Source organism: Abramis brama (assembly GCF_963993115.1).
Source record: "Abramis brama genome assembly, chromosome: 17".
Classification (NCBI taxonomy): domain Eukaryota; kingdom Metazoa; phylum Chordata; class Actinopteri; order Cypriniformes; family Leuciscidae; genus Abramis; species Abramis brama.
The window spans coordinates 13,253,040-13,268,753 of record NC_139979.1 but is presented as its reverse complement, the minus strand read 5'-3'; the positions used below and the strand labels follow the sequence as shown (position 1 = coordinate 13,268,753).

General features: G+C 35.8%; 2 protein-coding genes across 2 annotated transcripts; one reads left to right on the top strand and one right to left on the bottom strand.

The window, feature by feature from the left end:
* The first annotated feature begins 1,613 nt into the window (after nt 1-1,613).
* LOC311067294 (tumor necrosis factor receptor superfamily member 5) lies at nt 1,614-10,805 on the top strand. Its single transcript, XM_084089051.1, has 8 exons — nt 1,614-2,109; nt 3,285-3,410; nt 3,501-3,656; nt 4,536-4,629; nt 5,643-5,728; nt 5,876-5,992; nt 8,953-9,054; nt 10,330-10,805. The coding sequence occupies exons 1-8, from the start codon at nt 2,085-2,087 to the stop codon at nt 10,485-10,487; spliced, it is 864 nt and encodes a 287-aa protein (XP_083945177.1). The 5' UTR covers nt 1,614-2,084; the 3' UTR covers nt 10,488-10,805.
* Nucleotides 10,806-11,901: 1,096 nt separating this feature from the next.
* Nucleotides 11,902-15,050, bottom strand: rbp5 (retinol binding protein 1a, cellular). Its single transcript, XM_084089052.1, has 4 exons — nt 14,514-15,050; nt 13,528-13,712; nt 13,258-13,359; nt 11,902-12,586 (listed from the first exon to the last, which is right to left on the bottom strand). Exons 1-4 carry the CDS (start codon nt 14,587-14,589, stop codon nt 12,533-12,535), a joined length of 417 nt encoding a protein of 138 aa, XP_083945178.1. The 5' UTR covers nt 14,590-15,050; the 3' UTR covers nt 11,902-12,532.
* Between the last annotated feature and the right edge of the window lie 664 nt (nt 15,051-15,714).

Here is a 15,714-nt window from a genome sequence, read left to right as displayed (position 1 = left end):
AGAGAGGAAGGCAGGTATATGGGGGAAAGACAGAGACGGGGGCACAGAGGAAGAAGAAGTTACGGCACTCTATTGTTTGTATTTTTTTCCAACAACCATTTACCGTAACAACCACACAAAAAAGGTCAAATGGTGTCATTAAACATGTTAGTTGAATTCTGATATGTCGTTTAAAAGAGGTGTACTACTGTACTATGTGAAATGTTATATAGTGGAGTAACAGTTTAAATAATTTAGTTTTTAGGTTGTGTAGTTTTTAAAATTGTGAAGATGTGCTTATGGGTTACACTTGACCTTTATTCAGTGCAACAGAATATTTAACAATTACCCGACCAATGCTTCATACTTGAATGAGCTAAGCATTAAGCTTTATAAGTTACCAATCAAAGGAAGTAAAAGAGAAAGTGTAACTAGCTTTATTTAACAAAACCAAGGAAGTAAAATAGTTCACTATTACAGAGAGAAGTCTATAGTGCAAGCCATGAATTCCACTTCTGTTGTTGTTGTTGTCGAGAGTTTGGCTTCTTCTTTATAAAAAATAAATAAATAAAAAACCAGGGGAGCACATAATGTGCAGGGGGAAGTCTGAGGAAAAAGTAAAAAAAAAAAAAGTAATAACATTTCGTAACCCTTTCATTTCTCATTGCATTCATCTACTTTCAAAAGGTTGGTTAAAAATCATGAGATAAATCACAATTATTTTATTCTTTTGACAGCCATAGTATAATGTGTCTAACAGTACACTAATGTGAGTAGAAAAATTATACAATGTTGAAGTTGGCATGAAACAGAAGTTGCAGTAGTCTTTTCTTCCCTATTGTGATATATAGAAGTGAAACAGCTTCTCAGATTTCTTTTTATATTTATTTATAATAAATACTGAAATTTTCAACAACAACAAAAACAAGAATTGTCCATTTTGATTTCATTGTGACATTATTTGAATGAAAATATTGTCTAGATGCTATTTTACACGTTCATATTTGTTTTCATATAAATTGGACTATGTAGCCTACATGTAGCTATAAAAATCTATTGTTTTCGGAATGGGTTGATTATATTTTGGGGTCCATGGCATCAAAAAGTTTAAAACCGCTGATCTACAGTATGCAATATACCTAAGATACAGTAACACCATGTTACCGTTCAAATAAAGTGTATCTTTATGACGCCAACAGTTCACATTAGAGAGTACAGTAATGATATGAAACTACACTGCTAACAGTTCTGACCAAATGAGGAAAAGAGTAAGAACACACACACACACACACACAGTATCTTCCACAAAAAGTGTCTGTGGGTTTTTTTTCATGACAGACCTCATTTATTCTGACATTTAGATCACACAAATGTGTGATTCAGAGCAGATAACAACAGATACATTCAAATCTATTTTGCAAATAATAAAAAAAATTCACCCTTTGACCCTTCAATTTTTTTCCCCTCCAGTTGGTGTAAATCCTAGTTAAGAAACTTATCTCAAACTTTTGACAGCTTAATCATGCCTGATATTATTTAAAGCACTCATGATGTTTTAGTTTGGATGTCCTTATTAATGTTGACTGCTGTAGGCTACTCAGTACTATTTAAATCACACACTAAATTAAGGTCTTGTTGCAGTGTTGACATTCTCTCTCTGTCTCGGCCGGGGTTTAATGCTGTGTGAACAGGAAGGAAGGCGAGATAATGCAAGCACAAATGCAGAGGGGTGAATAGAGGTAGTGGGGCTTTCCAGTGAACTGGGCAGAAAAAAAAGAGTAACAGAGGGGGTTAAGTGTTGGTGACGTGAAAAAGAGCCACAAAAGGAAATTGAGAAAAAAATAATTCCTCTGCCTGCAGCCGATGAATGGAGACACTGCACAAAAAGTGCGTGCGACAGACAGACAGACAGACAGAAGACAAAAGAGAAGACGCAATAGTCAGCATGACCGAATAATCATCAATTCCTTGGTAACGCAAAAAGAAGAATCAAGATTTTTAGAATCACTTCAAGTTTTCATTGTTTAGTAGACAGACTTCATATGACTGCATAGAACTATTCACTCTGAAAGGACCGAACCGAGACAACAGTGAAAGTAGCCGAGATGGGAGAAGTAAAATGTCCGAAAGGTGAGATTTTCATATCCTTACTGTACAAATTAATTTGATTTAAAAAGAGCTTGGGTTTTTATCCATTTCTATTAAAATCGTTTTTGATATATAATGTAGCCTACTTGGGATGCTGTTTTTAATATTGAAATCTATAACAGTGTGTTTTAATCATTGTATCACTTATGTGTCACAACATTATGAAAGCAGTTCACCAAACAATATGTGGAAAAGATTGATCATGACTGATCTTTTCTTTATACTGCAATGTTTTACAGCGACAAGATTATTAAAGTACATTTATTTTCATTTCATTTTGAGTTCTAGTGGCATAACTTCCCATACAATTGACTGTAAGGCACGGGGTATTATTTTTACTCATATTGTTTTCATCAAGGTGATCAGCCCACTAGTGTTATATGCAGGACATCCTGTACTGTAACCCTGCTAACAAGAGAGCTTTTGATGGTTCCCGGAATTTACGCATTAACATAACACAGGATATTCTGTATTCATTTGAAATCATTATATATTAGATGGAATAAAAAGTATGTATGCACCACATTATATAACAAAACAGCATTTAATTGAATGAAAGATAGCTCATGAAATTTCACAATAATAAGCTTATTTTTTCAATTATAAAATTATATATAATTCAAAACGAAGCCAAAAAGTATTTTTTTACAAAACATAGTGCATGATGTTCATAATGAATGTGATAACCTCTGAACTTGAGGAGAACAGACTTCATTTGGACTTCAACATTTGGTTATAATTGCAAAAGTGATTTTTTTTGTGTGTGAGAAAGACTCTAGCATCATTTGATTTCATATTCTGCTTAGTTTTCTTTTCTTTTATCTACTGAAATGAAATCTATACAATGTAAAATGATAAAGTAATATTCTGTCATCACTTACCCTGTTTTGTCCCAAGTATGACATTCATTGTGTTTTAGTCATCGAAAGTCGAAGGAGTCCAATATTATTGTTTTGAACCCCATTGACTTCCGTTATATGGTCAAACAAACATAGAGACATTTTTTTTTTTTTTTTGTTTAGCTCTTTTCAGGTCATATGCAAGCAACTTCAACAAATTACTGCATTATTGGCTTTTAAATACGTCGTTTATAAATGATAGACTTCTCTTGTGATTGTGGAGTACTGTGCAAAAACTGAGCGCTCTTTCTTTTTCAGGGAAATATTTGGATACCAAATGTAATGGCACATCAGGTCCAGTGTGTGTAACCTGCCCACGTCATACATTTATTGATCAGGAAAATAAAATGAAGGAGTGTCTAGCCTGCAGGGAGTGCACCAGCAGTAATTTCACATTCCTTTACTCTTTTTTTCCATACAAATAATGCTACATGTCCTTTTCAGGGAGTAATGTTTTTTGTATGTGTGTGACAGACAGTAACTTGGTGATGGTAAAGGAGTGCGAGCCAGACAAAAACACAGAGTGCACGTGTAAGCCGGGATACTACTGTTCACAGAGAAGCGGTTCCCACTGTTATCACTGCAACATTGTCTCCAAGTGTCCTCCGGGAAAAGGGGTCACCAGTCAGTGTAAGTATCTACCTTTGCTTATGTGATGCAGGGCTTTTCAAAAATTTTGATGCGACAGACCTCCAAATATAACAAAATAAATAGATTTCTTTATATTATTAAAATGTAAAGACATCTAATTTTTTGTGAAAAATAAAACTATTATAAATATGTGTAAAAATATTTTCTATATTGAGTTGACAGTTTTTTGTATCTGTCAATGAAGTAAAATAATGTTACAAGACACACACATGAACAGACACATTATGAACACGAACACACACACACACACACACACACACACACATATATATATACCGTATATCATATCATATATATATCACATCATATATATATATATATGATGTCAATTTGTAGATCAATCCAAAAGGCAAATTTGACATAAATTATGCAGTCATGCCACAAATGTGACTTTTGAAATGTGCGCTTTTAAAAATCTGACAGTTGCTACAATAAGGAATACAATTGGCCATTTCATCAAGTACCTAAAATCATCCTTATAGTAGCTGTAGCCCTTATTTAGTGGCTTGTTAGCCGTGCACTTGCTTAAATCCATCTATATATCCTTCAGTATGTCTTCCTAAGTTAATGTCTTCTTCAGTGTGATAACTCTGAAAGCTGGTTCAAAGACTCTGAGAAGGGAAACTTAACCTGAATTAAACCAATCATGAACTGTGTGAAAATAATACTACGCTTTGCCACAATATCCACAATGACTCATATATTGACAGGTCAAAAAAGGAATCAGTTGAGTTTGCATTAAAGCATGTGTTTTGTGGCTATACCTGTCGGAAGATCTGCAATGGTTTGAACCACATAGAGTGTTCGGACTGGAACATGTGGCAGGAGGGATGTTGAATAACTGAAGTTGTGTTGCAGACACGTTCCAGAGTGACACTGTGTGCAGTCCCTGTCCAGAGGGAACCTACAGTGATGTGGAGGACTACGTTTCCAGCTGCAAAAATCATACAAGGTGAGAGTCAGTTATAAGGTGCAGTTTATAAAAAAAATGTAATTAGCAAACTAATTTTTCCTCACATGATTTAATAGTGAGACTCAAATTTACACATTTAGAGCAGACTGACACTCTAAAAACACAACACTTGAGCAGACTGACACTCTAGGAACACAACACTTCTCATAAATTCAAAAAATCCCCCCACACACATGACAGTATGACTACATGACTACAATGCTTTTAAATTGAAATGATCTCTTGTGAAACTATTGCTGGAATCAGAAGCTTCTGACTCACATTAATGATTATACCCAAGTTATACAACCAAATATGTCTTGTCTTCTGCTATTATTTAGTAACACATTACAATAAGGTCTCATTTGTTAACACTACGTAATGCATTAACTAACATAAACTAGTTCACGGTGCATTAACTAATGTTAACAGATACAACTTTAGATCTTAAAGACGTATTAGTAAATGTTGAGATTAACATAAGGTAAGATTGATAAATGCTGTAGAAGTGTTGTTCATTGTTAGTTCATGTTAAGTTCACTAAGTTGCCAGTTTTTCTCTACATGTATATATTTTCATTTTTCACCTATAATGCTCCTTTCTATTTCACCTCCATCTGATATAAAGAAAAGTCAGAGGGGGAATACATAGCTTTTACTGTATGTAATTTACCATGACTGGTTTTACGTAAACGTGTCTTGTGTAATTCTCCTACACAAAATAAAACCGCTTCCATTGAAAAAAAAAGAAAGTATAGACGTACACTGTGTAGGAGGGTGGGTCGGTATCGCTTCCTTTCTCAACCTCTCTTTGACATACACACAAATATGTCTTTCCCTTTTCTACACGTAGGCTACACAAAGTAGGCCTACCCGCAATTCAAAAATATATCATTATACTCATACATAATTATTTTCCTGAGCTCAGTAGCTAGGCTATATAAACTTTAGATGTATATAAACTTTAATAAAGTTTCCAATCTGAAATCAATTACATCTTCTGTCATTTTACAGGTGTGAGGATTTAGGTCGAAATCCAGAGACTTCTGGGACCAGCGAATCAGATGCTAAGTGTGGACCTATTAATACATGTACTACATGTAAGTCTCTCTATAGGCTACCTTTATAGGAAATGTCACCATGTTCAATGTATTTTTTTCATAATCAATCAAATAAATTAATTTATTCATTTAAAAAGAGTTGACATGTCTGTGCCTCTTAGGTCACTTTTTTATTCTTTATTTCAGCTTGTTCTTGGGTGTTACCTGCTAGCCTGTGGGCAGGGATCATTGTTACTGTCTTAATTGTATTTCTGGTCCTGTTTATAATGTATTGGAGAAACAAACATCAGTCAAAAAGATCAGGTAAGTGTAACATAGCCTATTAGCTCTCTTATTGTGAAGCCGAATATTTGTTAATTTGTGAATAGGATCACGTTAAAGGTGGAAAACAAATGTTATAAAATAACATTTTAGCAAATAAAATGTTCGATCAATCCATCTCATACCATCTCAGCCAACGTGTGTTTGCATACCACTGCGCAGCCTGTTCACGCAGACACCGTAATGCCTGGCTCACACTACAGGAGTTTTAAAATCAGATTTGCAGATTTTCTTCCCCCAAATCTTAAACATGCTCACACTGCAAGGTTTGAAAATCGCGGTGCACCACACACTACAAAATGTTATTAAGATTATCGTGCCAGGGGAAGCGCCTCACGTGATCTCACGCAGCAAATCTGAAGTGGAAAAGCATGGAAACGTATGGGATATGCATTGCCATGAGACACACACACGCACGCACGCACATACACACGCACAGAGACTTTGAACCTACCGGTACTTTGAGTTAAGAGCTTAGATCGGGCCCAAAAAATCAAGCCCGACCCTGCCCGAGCCCATGCACATTGTGTCCGGCCCGGCCCGACACAACACATTAACATAACTGTAATTATGAGCCCGAGCCCGATTTAAACCCGACCATTTTTTTAATACGTGGGCCGTTATAACCAGGGGCGGTGCCAGATATTTTTTTAACGCAGGTGCTGAGGGGGTGCTAGATATATAGCAAATAAATACTATTACAAAAATTGGCCACTTAATATTTAATATTCAATCATTTTAATTGTCACAATTAAAGTATTCATTTTATTAAATTGACAAAGCACAACATTCAGCATTCAATTAAATACTGATTAAAGATTTATTATTATTAGGCTAATAATGTTAACATAATATAGGCTACTATCGTTATTTCGACATAATATGTGTGCGTGCAACAATGTGCATTTTTAAATCCGGTGACGCGTGCATTGATTTTGAAATCCATTTCGTTTTAACGCGCTTTTTAGTTTCGGGTTCATTACTGAACATGTAACGTTACTTGCCTTTGTGCCTGCTGACCAGAGCGTAATACTTATTTATTTAGCAATAAATAAATGGAGATAAAAACGCATATCGAGTTGAGTCATTCAAAATGATCTCAAGGGAAATTCCTTCAGCACGACAGCCCTGCTGTCTTTTTGACAGCACTGACGTAATCACAGACTTGCTCATCCCGATTTAAAATCTTAAATATCAAACATGTTTGATATGATCGGGGCGAGCCCGATTTGTGCAAGAGCAGATCGGGAGGTGCAAGATTCGATCTGTGAACGCCTCACATTACCAGATAATCTGCGCCGAACATCGGAACCGATCAAGGTCCTCGACAAGATTTTTTCTCCGATTCTCTGGAGGGGGAAATCGGGCATAAATCGGCCTAAAACTCCTGTAGTGTGAGCCAGGCATTAGTCATCAGCGCGTTTCACGTACACACTGTGCAGACAGAGCGAGAATGGCAGGCAAATGACCTAACTTTCCTTCTGAACCGACAAGTGGCTAGTATCTACATTTCAGGTTTGACAGTACAGTTCTATGTAGCCTACCGCTGACTTTGCCCTATGCATTCAGTGAGATTCGACTGTGTTGCCACCATGTCCTGAAATCGCAAATAAAGCTGAAATACTTCAACTTATGAATCTCAACTGGAATATTTTCACAATCACATAACTTTACGTATGTATGGAAGCAAGCGCTTCTTCTGTTTCTCCCCTCACTGTACTCTACTGTAAAGTTTTCTCACCGCTGAATGACACATGATTCACGTTGTCTCTGGTCACAGTCATCTCCCTTTTTGTCTGTGCGCGTTCATGTGTTTTGGAGGAGGCGTGACTGGGCGGCGATTTTCAGGGAGGGTGGGATCGTATGCTTTCAATACTAGCATTAGCAGGCTAAAGTTAGCATTTCCCAGATCACCTATTGCAGCTTTAAAGTTCACGATTTTGACAGCACATATTTAGACAGCGAGAGAGCGCGCGAAAATGCAAGAAAGAGAGGTGAAGTTATGCCGGAATGCCCTTGCTTTCTAATTAGCAGATGTGCACGCGCTTCATCATTAGAATAAAGCCAGGAATCATCAGCATATGAAAGAGTGAAAGAACAAATCAAAGGACAATATACAGATCTGATATGAAGTGTGTGTGTATAATTGCATTTATTTATTTAATATTAAACAATAAATAGAACCCAAAAGCACTGACAAATAATTTTTCCTCCCATCTAATTCCCCCCCCCCCCCCCCTCCCCCTCTCCCTCTTCACCATGTCCCTTTGGGGCTCCGTAGTAGATATAAGACTGTGTAGCGTGTTCAGAGATATGCATTTCTACTGAGTGGTCAAAAAAGTCTTGACTTCATATCAGATCTGTAGGTTGTATATCTAGGTTGAATTGTCCTTGATAGGCAAGCAGAATTTTGCATTGACATACATAAAAAGGGTAATTTACAGTAGCAGTAACAGCAGATTTGATTGATAGGAAAACCCAAACCCTGTCTCTAATGCTAGATGCATACCTACACAGGCAATGCATAATGCTTTGCCAGTCATTGGGGGATGGATAATCTTGCTCTGAAAAGTACAATAAGCTAAGTACATCTGCTGCAGTCACTGATTTTCAACATCAGGGTGAATGTACAGTCAAAACATTCATGCACGCTTCTGCTGTGTGCTGTCAAATGCTTTCAGCTTAGTGCACAAGATGCCTTTGATTAAACTGATGCTGGTAAGCCACATCCTATCAGTTCTACATAAATGCTTACAGACTTGTGAACTGTAATCTGCACAACAATCTCTCTTAAAAACACCAGACACATCTGACAATTGTTGCTGTAAGTAAAACACAGAATACTGTAAATGAAACTGCAAATCTAAACATCAACAATACATGTTAAATGTGAAGGAAATGTAATTTTATATATTTTATATGTTGTGCATGTGTGTTCTCAGAGATTTCTTTAAGCCCCAACTCGCCAGTGCTTCCTCCAGACATCCTGAAATACCCTGCAGACTTTGACATGGAGAGATGTGCAGAATGTGACAGACTTAAAGGTAAAACTCATTGTTTTCCTTGAGTTTCCCTCTGATAATCACACACGTGCAAAAAAAAAAAAAAAAAAAAAAGGCATTGTTCCTCCTTGCACATATACACTAAATATATTCCATTATTTGTTCATACACACCTCTCTGTAAAATATTTATTTACATCGGGGGTCTTTTGGACAGGAACAGGAAGATCTATTGTTTTATCTCAAACAAATTTTTGTAGAAATGTTTTACAATATGTATATTATTGTAGGAACCGCTTAAAATGCAATGCAAGCAATTATGCATACATTATTACGTAAGAGGGTGTGGGGTGTGGGGGAGTCCTGAAAAGGTTAAAGACAGCATACATATTAACTCACAGTTCTCAAGTATTATCTTTAGTCATTGACATTATGAAATCCAAGCTGTAAAGCAGGCAACAAATATTTAGAAAAGCAGATTATTCTACTACTGTATTTTCATTTATCTGAATCCAATGCTGGACAATGCACAATGGCAGAAAAATTTCCAACAATTTTTTTTGAAACTTGAAATGTATTTGTACAAAATAATGAATTTAATCACAAATGAGAGGACTGAATGCTTTTGAATGCATTTGTATGTATTTAACATCATCAACCCAGTGCCTCTAGTTTTCTAAAGCTGTTACCTGGAAATCTCACAGAGCATTCTAGAATCTTACCGAACATTCCTACAGTATGAATACATTCAGGAGAGTTTCGAAATGAGCAATACCAAATTTGTGATGACTTCAGATATGGCTTTGCGTCACTGTATAAAACGATTTGCAGTTTCCTTTGAACTCGTGTGATCTTATCAACTCATAGACAGGAGGATATAAAACCACATAGACGTTGTCTTTCACTGCATGTCAAATAATCTAGTAGGGTTTTGCTGTTTTGGCCTCCCACGACTCCTACACTTTCCTCCTTTGTTAATTTGGTGCGGGCGATAAAGTATTTGATGTCTCTGCTAAACATGGGGCCTGAATCGCATCCTGTTCTAAAACCAGTCATATTGTGACAACAGGTACAGAGTTTCCGGTTTGTACAGTAAGCAGCTTTTCTGGTCTGATCTCATAAGGCGAATTTACGAGAAACTGATTACACCTGATCTGGACATTTTTCACGTTAGTCAGAAGTTATCGTCATTTAAAATAATATCTGAATAAGCATGTAAAGGGAGTTTAAAATACTTAAAAGTTCAAAGAAAACAAAAATGATTAGATATTGAGATGAGCCAATCACTTATCAAGAATTTTCTTTTTTTCTTCCTCAGCTGAAAATTACACAGACATGGACAGTAGCATACAGTGTGATGGAATGATGTCAGAAAAATACAGCCAATCAGCTGCCGCAAATGGATATACAGACAGCATGCATCAATCCCTTTATCAGTCGCAACCACAGGAGTCTGAATGGAACGATGAACTTTGACACATAACTCCATATTATTAACCTGACAAATATACAGTGAAGAATAATGTGTATTAACAAAAATCTAAAGTGTGGTTTTATCTATCTGTGGAAGCTTTACTTCTGTTCTGGTAAAATGTGTGTAAATAACTAGATTTTATTTTTCACAGTAAAAATCCATCTAATAGGCCTACTGTACATTCTACAATATTCAAGATGAATGAAAAGCTTAACATTGTCTTTAGTTAACAGGTAAATGTTTTTTGTTTGTTTTTTCAGATGTTTATGTTGTTTAATAAAAATGTTGTATTTGTGGGATTCAAATATGTACAAAGCAAAGAGATGAAGACTAACACGTGTCATACCATGTCTTACCAGAAGAGGGCGCAATAGACTTTAATCTTGTTCTTTTAAACATCTGTTAGACACGGTTAGACAGAGTTATTTTCACAATTAAATCTCACTGGCGAACCTGTCAGTCGGTCAAAAGCACGTACTTCACTTCAAAGCAAAACATATGCGCCAAAACAAGCTTGTCCTTTATTGGTGATTGAAATAGTCATTCTTAGCAAACTCCTTTTCCAAGTCTTTTGTCGAACCCTAGAGGCAAAATGAGGGAACTGCAAGGTGGAAGCCATTTCATTTGTAACTGGCTGGTTGAAAGATATATCGTTCAAAAGGTAAGGTTTTTGAAAGAAATTAATAAGTGCTCACCTAGGCTACATTTATTTGATCAAAAATAGAGAACAAATAAACAGTAATATGTGTGATGGCAAAGCTGAATTTTCAGCAATCATTAGGCCTACTCCAGTCTTCACACATTATTCTTTTAGAAATCATTCTAATAGGCTAATTTGGTTCACCAAGAAAAATGTATTATCAATATTCAAAACAGTTGTGCTGCTTAATACTTTTGTGGAAACTTTTTTTCAGGATTCTTAGAAAATTCAAAGTAACACGAACAAGAAATTAACATTATAAATGTCTTTACTGCCACTTTTAATGAATTTAATGCATCCTTGCTGAATACAAGTGTGTGTATAAACACACCCATTTGTTTCACTATATTACTGAAGACATTGCATAGACTTCCATTGATTTTATATCAGGTCAATGATATTTTCTATTACGCAACCTAACCCCTACCTCTAAACCAGAAACCTGCAAAACACTAGATTGAAATAAAAACATGTTTTGGCTGATTTAAAAGCCTTTTTAACTAGTGAAGGCCAGTAAATTTTTCTTACTAAATGGTTGTCATGATATTTCACTGTATTGGCCCTCACAAGTATAGCCAAACCTGTATACAATTATTGAATATGAGACTATTTTGGCCAACCCTATTACAAAATAACTACTGGTAACTGAAAACAATTACCGCAAAGAATTGCTATTAGTAATGCTCTGATAAGAAATATATTCATACAAACAAGAGTTTTTAGTAATATAAATGGTTGTATTCTAGAGTGGACAAATACAATAACATTACCTAAAATTTCAGACAATACATATTTCAGCACTTTTAGACAATGTTTGACTACAGCAATGAATCAAAATTTCAATCACACAGATTTATTAACCCCAATATTATCCAATCATTTGCCAATCCAGGAGCAGGACACCGGACATTAAATATAATTTTGGAATCAAGAATTCAAGCTGTACTTGACTAGCTAAACCACTGGCTGATTTAATCACTTCTTCTGCTTACTGTAAACATCTGCATAAAATATTAATTTTAGGGTGCCATGAATCCAGCCTGATCCATATTTTATACCATTCATTAATGTTCAAAGAGGGTAACAGGGCGCTATTGTCATGATCTCATTTGATCTTCGCATTTTGGTTTGATTGCAACTTGTGAGGAAAAAACTGTGCTTTAAAATCTGAAACAATTCATAAAGAGGGATCCAATTTCTTCGTTTGTAGTTTTCATTTAAACTGTTTGTTGTGGATCAGGAACAAATCACTGTGGCAATACTGCCTCTTTCTGAGCCCTGAGCTCTAAGAACAATCTGAGCTCAAAACCCCCAGCAAATGGCCCCTTTATTTCTCTCTCTCCATCCTCACTCAGCCTTCTTAAAGACTTGCTTGGCAGTGACACCCTGAGCCCTCATCTCCTGCAGAGAGAGAGAGAGAGAGAGAGAGAGAGAGAGAGAGAGAGAGATATGAAGGACATTGAAAGAGATACATAGTAGCCCAGTGATTAAAGCTTCGTTCAGGATTAACCCAAGAACTGGAGACATTCAGAGAAGGTCCTATCAACATTATGCTTCTGAGTAAAGCCTTGAATACCAGGTTGCTCCATGGAAACTATTTTTAAAATGAATGTACTATTTCTTTAAATGAAAAGATCTGTTAAATGAAACCAGGCAAGAATTTTTTTTTTTTTTTTTATATAAGTCTCTTATGCTCACCAAGGCATTTGTTTGATCAAAAATGCCATAAAAATGTACTTAAAATAACTGTATTTTAATAGAGCAGTGTCTCTTTAAACTAGCCCACAAAAGCCCCGTCACTCGTCTCATTTAATTCCCTCCTCTTCGTCTCCTCTTTCACATACCGTGTCCTGTCGCTTTTCTCACACTTTTTATAACTGCCTTAGAAATTATAAAAAGATAAAGATAATTTTTACCTAGAAAAGCTATACACACACACTTATAATTCTATGTTATTTAAAAACCTTTCATACAGTTTTATCAAAACCTTAAAGTCCAGTAAACACTGGAAACATATCCACTGTATATGTAAAGCAGTTTTTCCAAGCCCAGCACAAACCCTACTTGCTTACCAAATGAAGGATGTTTCCTTCTAACCAGTGTGTCCAGCCTCTGCCCTCTTTCTCTCCTCTCTGCACGCAGACCAATTTATCACCGTCCCAGTCCACTGTGGTCTGAAACATATGGAGGGTATTACCCATTAGCGCCACACACACTCCTTTGTCTGGTGGTTGTTCCTTTTAAAACGGGCCCAGGTTTCCCACAAATACATTACAAATGGGTTGACTAGAAAGACAATAATATAAAAATAAGGAGTGCAAATAAAAAAAGAACCCACAGACCTGGCACTTTCTCCCATCGACTGGTCCCAGGTCCTCAGTGAACTCCTGTCCCAAAGTGAAGCCCATGTCGAAGTTCTTAAAGGTGGTGACTGTCTTTATCTTCATTTCGCCAGTGTTCACATTATGTTCAATATGTTTGCTGGGTTTCAGAATGCAGACGACTTTTCTTAATGCATAATTAACATCTGATGTGAAGAGAAGAAAGATTATATGAAAAGCATTTTGATTTAAGAATTCTGTTATTATTTCCTTAACCTTGTGTTATTCCAAACTGTATTTTTTTTCTTCAGTGAAACACAAAATGTGAATATTTAAGATTTGTTTCGGAATCATAATGATTTTGAGTTCAACTAACTGATTCAATTTTTCTGGTTGCAGTGGTTTACCGGCCACTGGAGAAGATTATCAGTGAGAAACAAAAACTATTTGTCACACAAACTATTGTATGAACTCAGAAGACATGGAATATGATGTATTGTTATTTTTGAAGCTCAAAAGCTCTATTATTGCAAATGAAAAAAGTGGCAAGCAAGTTATTGAACATTTCTCACTTTGCGTTCCACAGAAAAAAAATTAATTCATACGATTTTGCAACAATATGAGGGAATTATTCATTTTTAGGTCAGAAACAATACATTTGATAAACGGTTCAGGGTCAGGCATGTTTCTTCACTTTGAAAAAAAAATTTACACACTAAAATGCTATGATCTCGTTTAGGCTTTCTTCCCCACGGCAAGAAGATGATTAGACTGTATTTCATCACATTAACCCAGAATAAAGGGAGGTGCATCCATCAGGTTCACACAAAGGTTTGAGGTAGCCTACATCACAGTCAACAAGCATCAAGTTACAATCAAAGCGAGTCACTGTGGTTCGTTAAGTAAGAATAGACTCTTTATATACTAGAGCAGTTCAATTATCATATGCTCTTAGATTGCAAAATTGATAGAAAATTAAAAATATAAAAAAAAATGTTGTAGCTTACCCAAAGCCGCCAGATATTCTTCAAAATTATTCTGGGAAACCATGTGGTAAATGCCAGTATAATTAGGTTTAGACATTCTCAGTTCTTTCTTTCTAAACGAATCTAACTAAACTTTGTGTGATTTGTGGCTCTGCTGTTGGCTCACTTTTCCTTCTGGTTATCTGGATCTCTATCCGTGCCTCCAGGCAGCACTATCGCATTGTACGCTAGTTAATTTGGTTAAATAATAGCGCGATTGACGCCGTTTCCTACTAACAGCACGCGAGGTGCACCGAGCAGAATCCGTGGTCAGTGTTTCCGGGAAACTTTTCCGTGATGTTCCGTTGCACAATGAACCATGACCGATCTGAGGTTCGTCCTCTGTAAGTAAACCCGAAAGCAGCGGTGACTCCTCCCAAACCATCTCATTCTGAACAGAACAAATAGCCAAATCCAGCCTCTCTAGGTTTGGGATTGATTTGCAGGCATTAAGGGGAGGTGGACTGGATTTCCAGAGCTTATCGAATTGTAACTTTATAAAATACACACTAAAAGAATGATTCATTATGACCGTACCCCTTTAAAATATGCCAACTAGGCGTCAACAATTAAATAGGCAAATATAAGACTACATAAAGTGTCAGAAAAAAAGAAAACTTGTTTTATTGTGATCTGTGATCAGTGAATGGTAATTGACCATTTTGCATTTTCAGCAAATTAAATCAATTTTAGAAATAGTAATGTATTTAAATGTATGTGTGATGTGCAAAATATTTTCAGACTATCAGTCTGAATGTGGTGATAGATGTAGACCTAAAAACAGTTTGAAACCACCATGAAGTCTCAACTCATTTATCAAGGTAAGATAAACATGAACTGAAATCAAATAAAACTTTTATTATTTTAGCCAGTTTCCAAGACATCTGTTGCCTTGATGTATACAAGTAAAACCAAACACTGAAATAAAACTATTTAGACATTTAGAAACATAAAATTGCTAAAATGTTTACTAAAATTAAAATATTGTAAATAAAAATGTATTCAAAAATATTAATAAAATATTGTAACAGAAATTAATAACACTGCACATTATGCTTGTATCTGACTGTGTGGACCCCCTGCATTTGCTATGTGAGTAAAATGGCAGTTGAAAGATGCTAACCATGCTAACTTACTAAAGGTGAGAAGATTTTATATCCTAAAATGTAAATGTTTATCAATT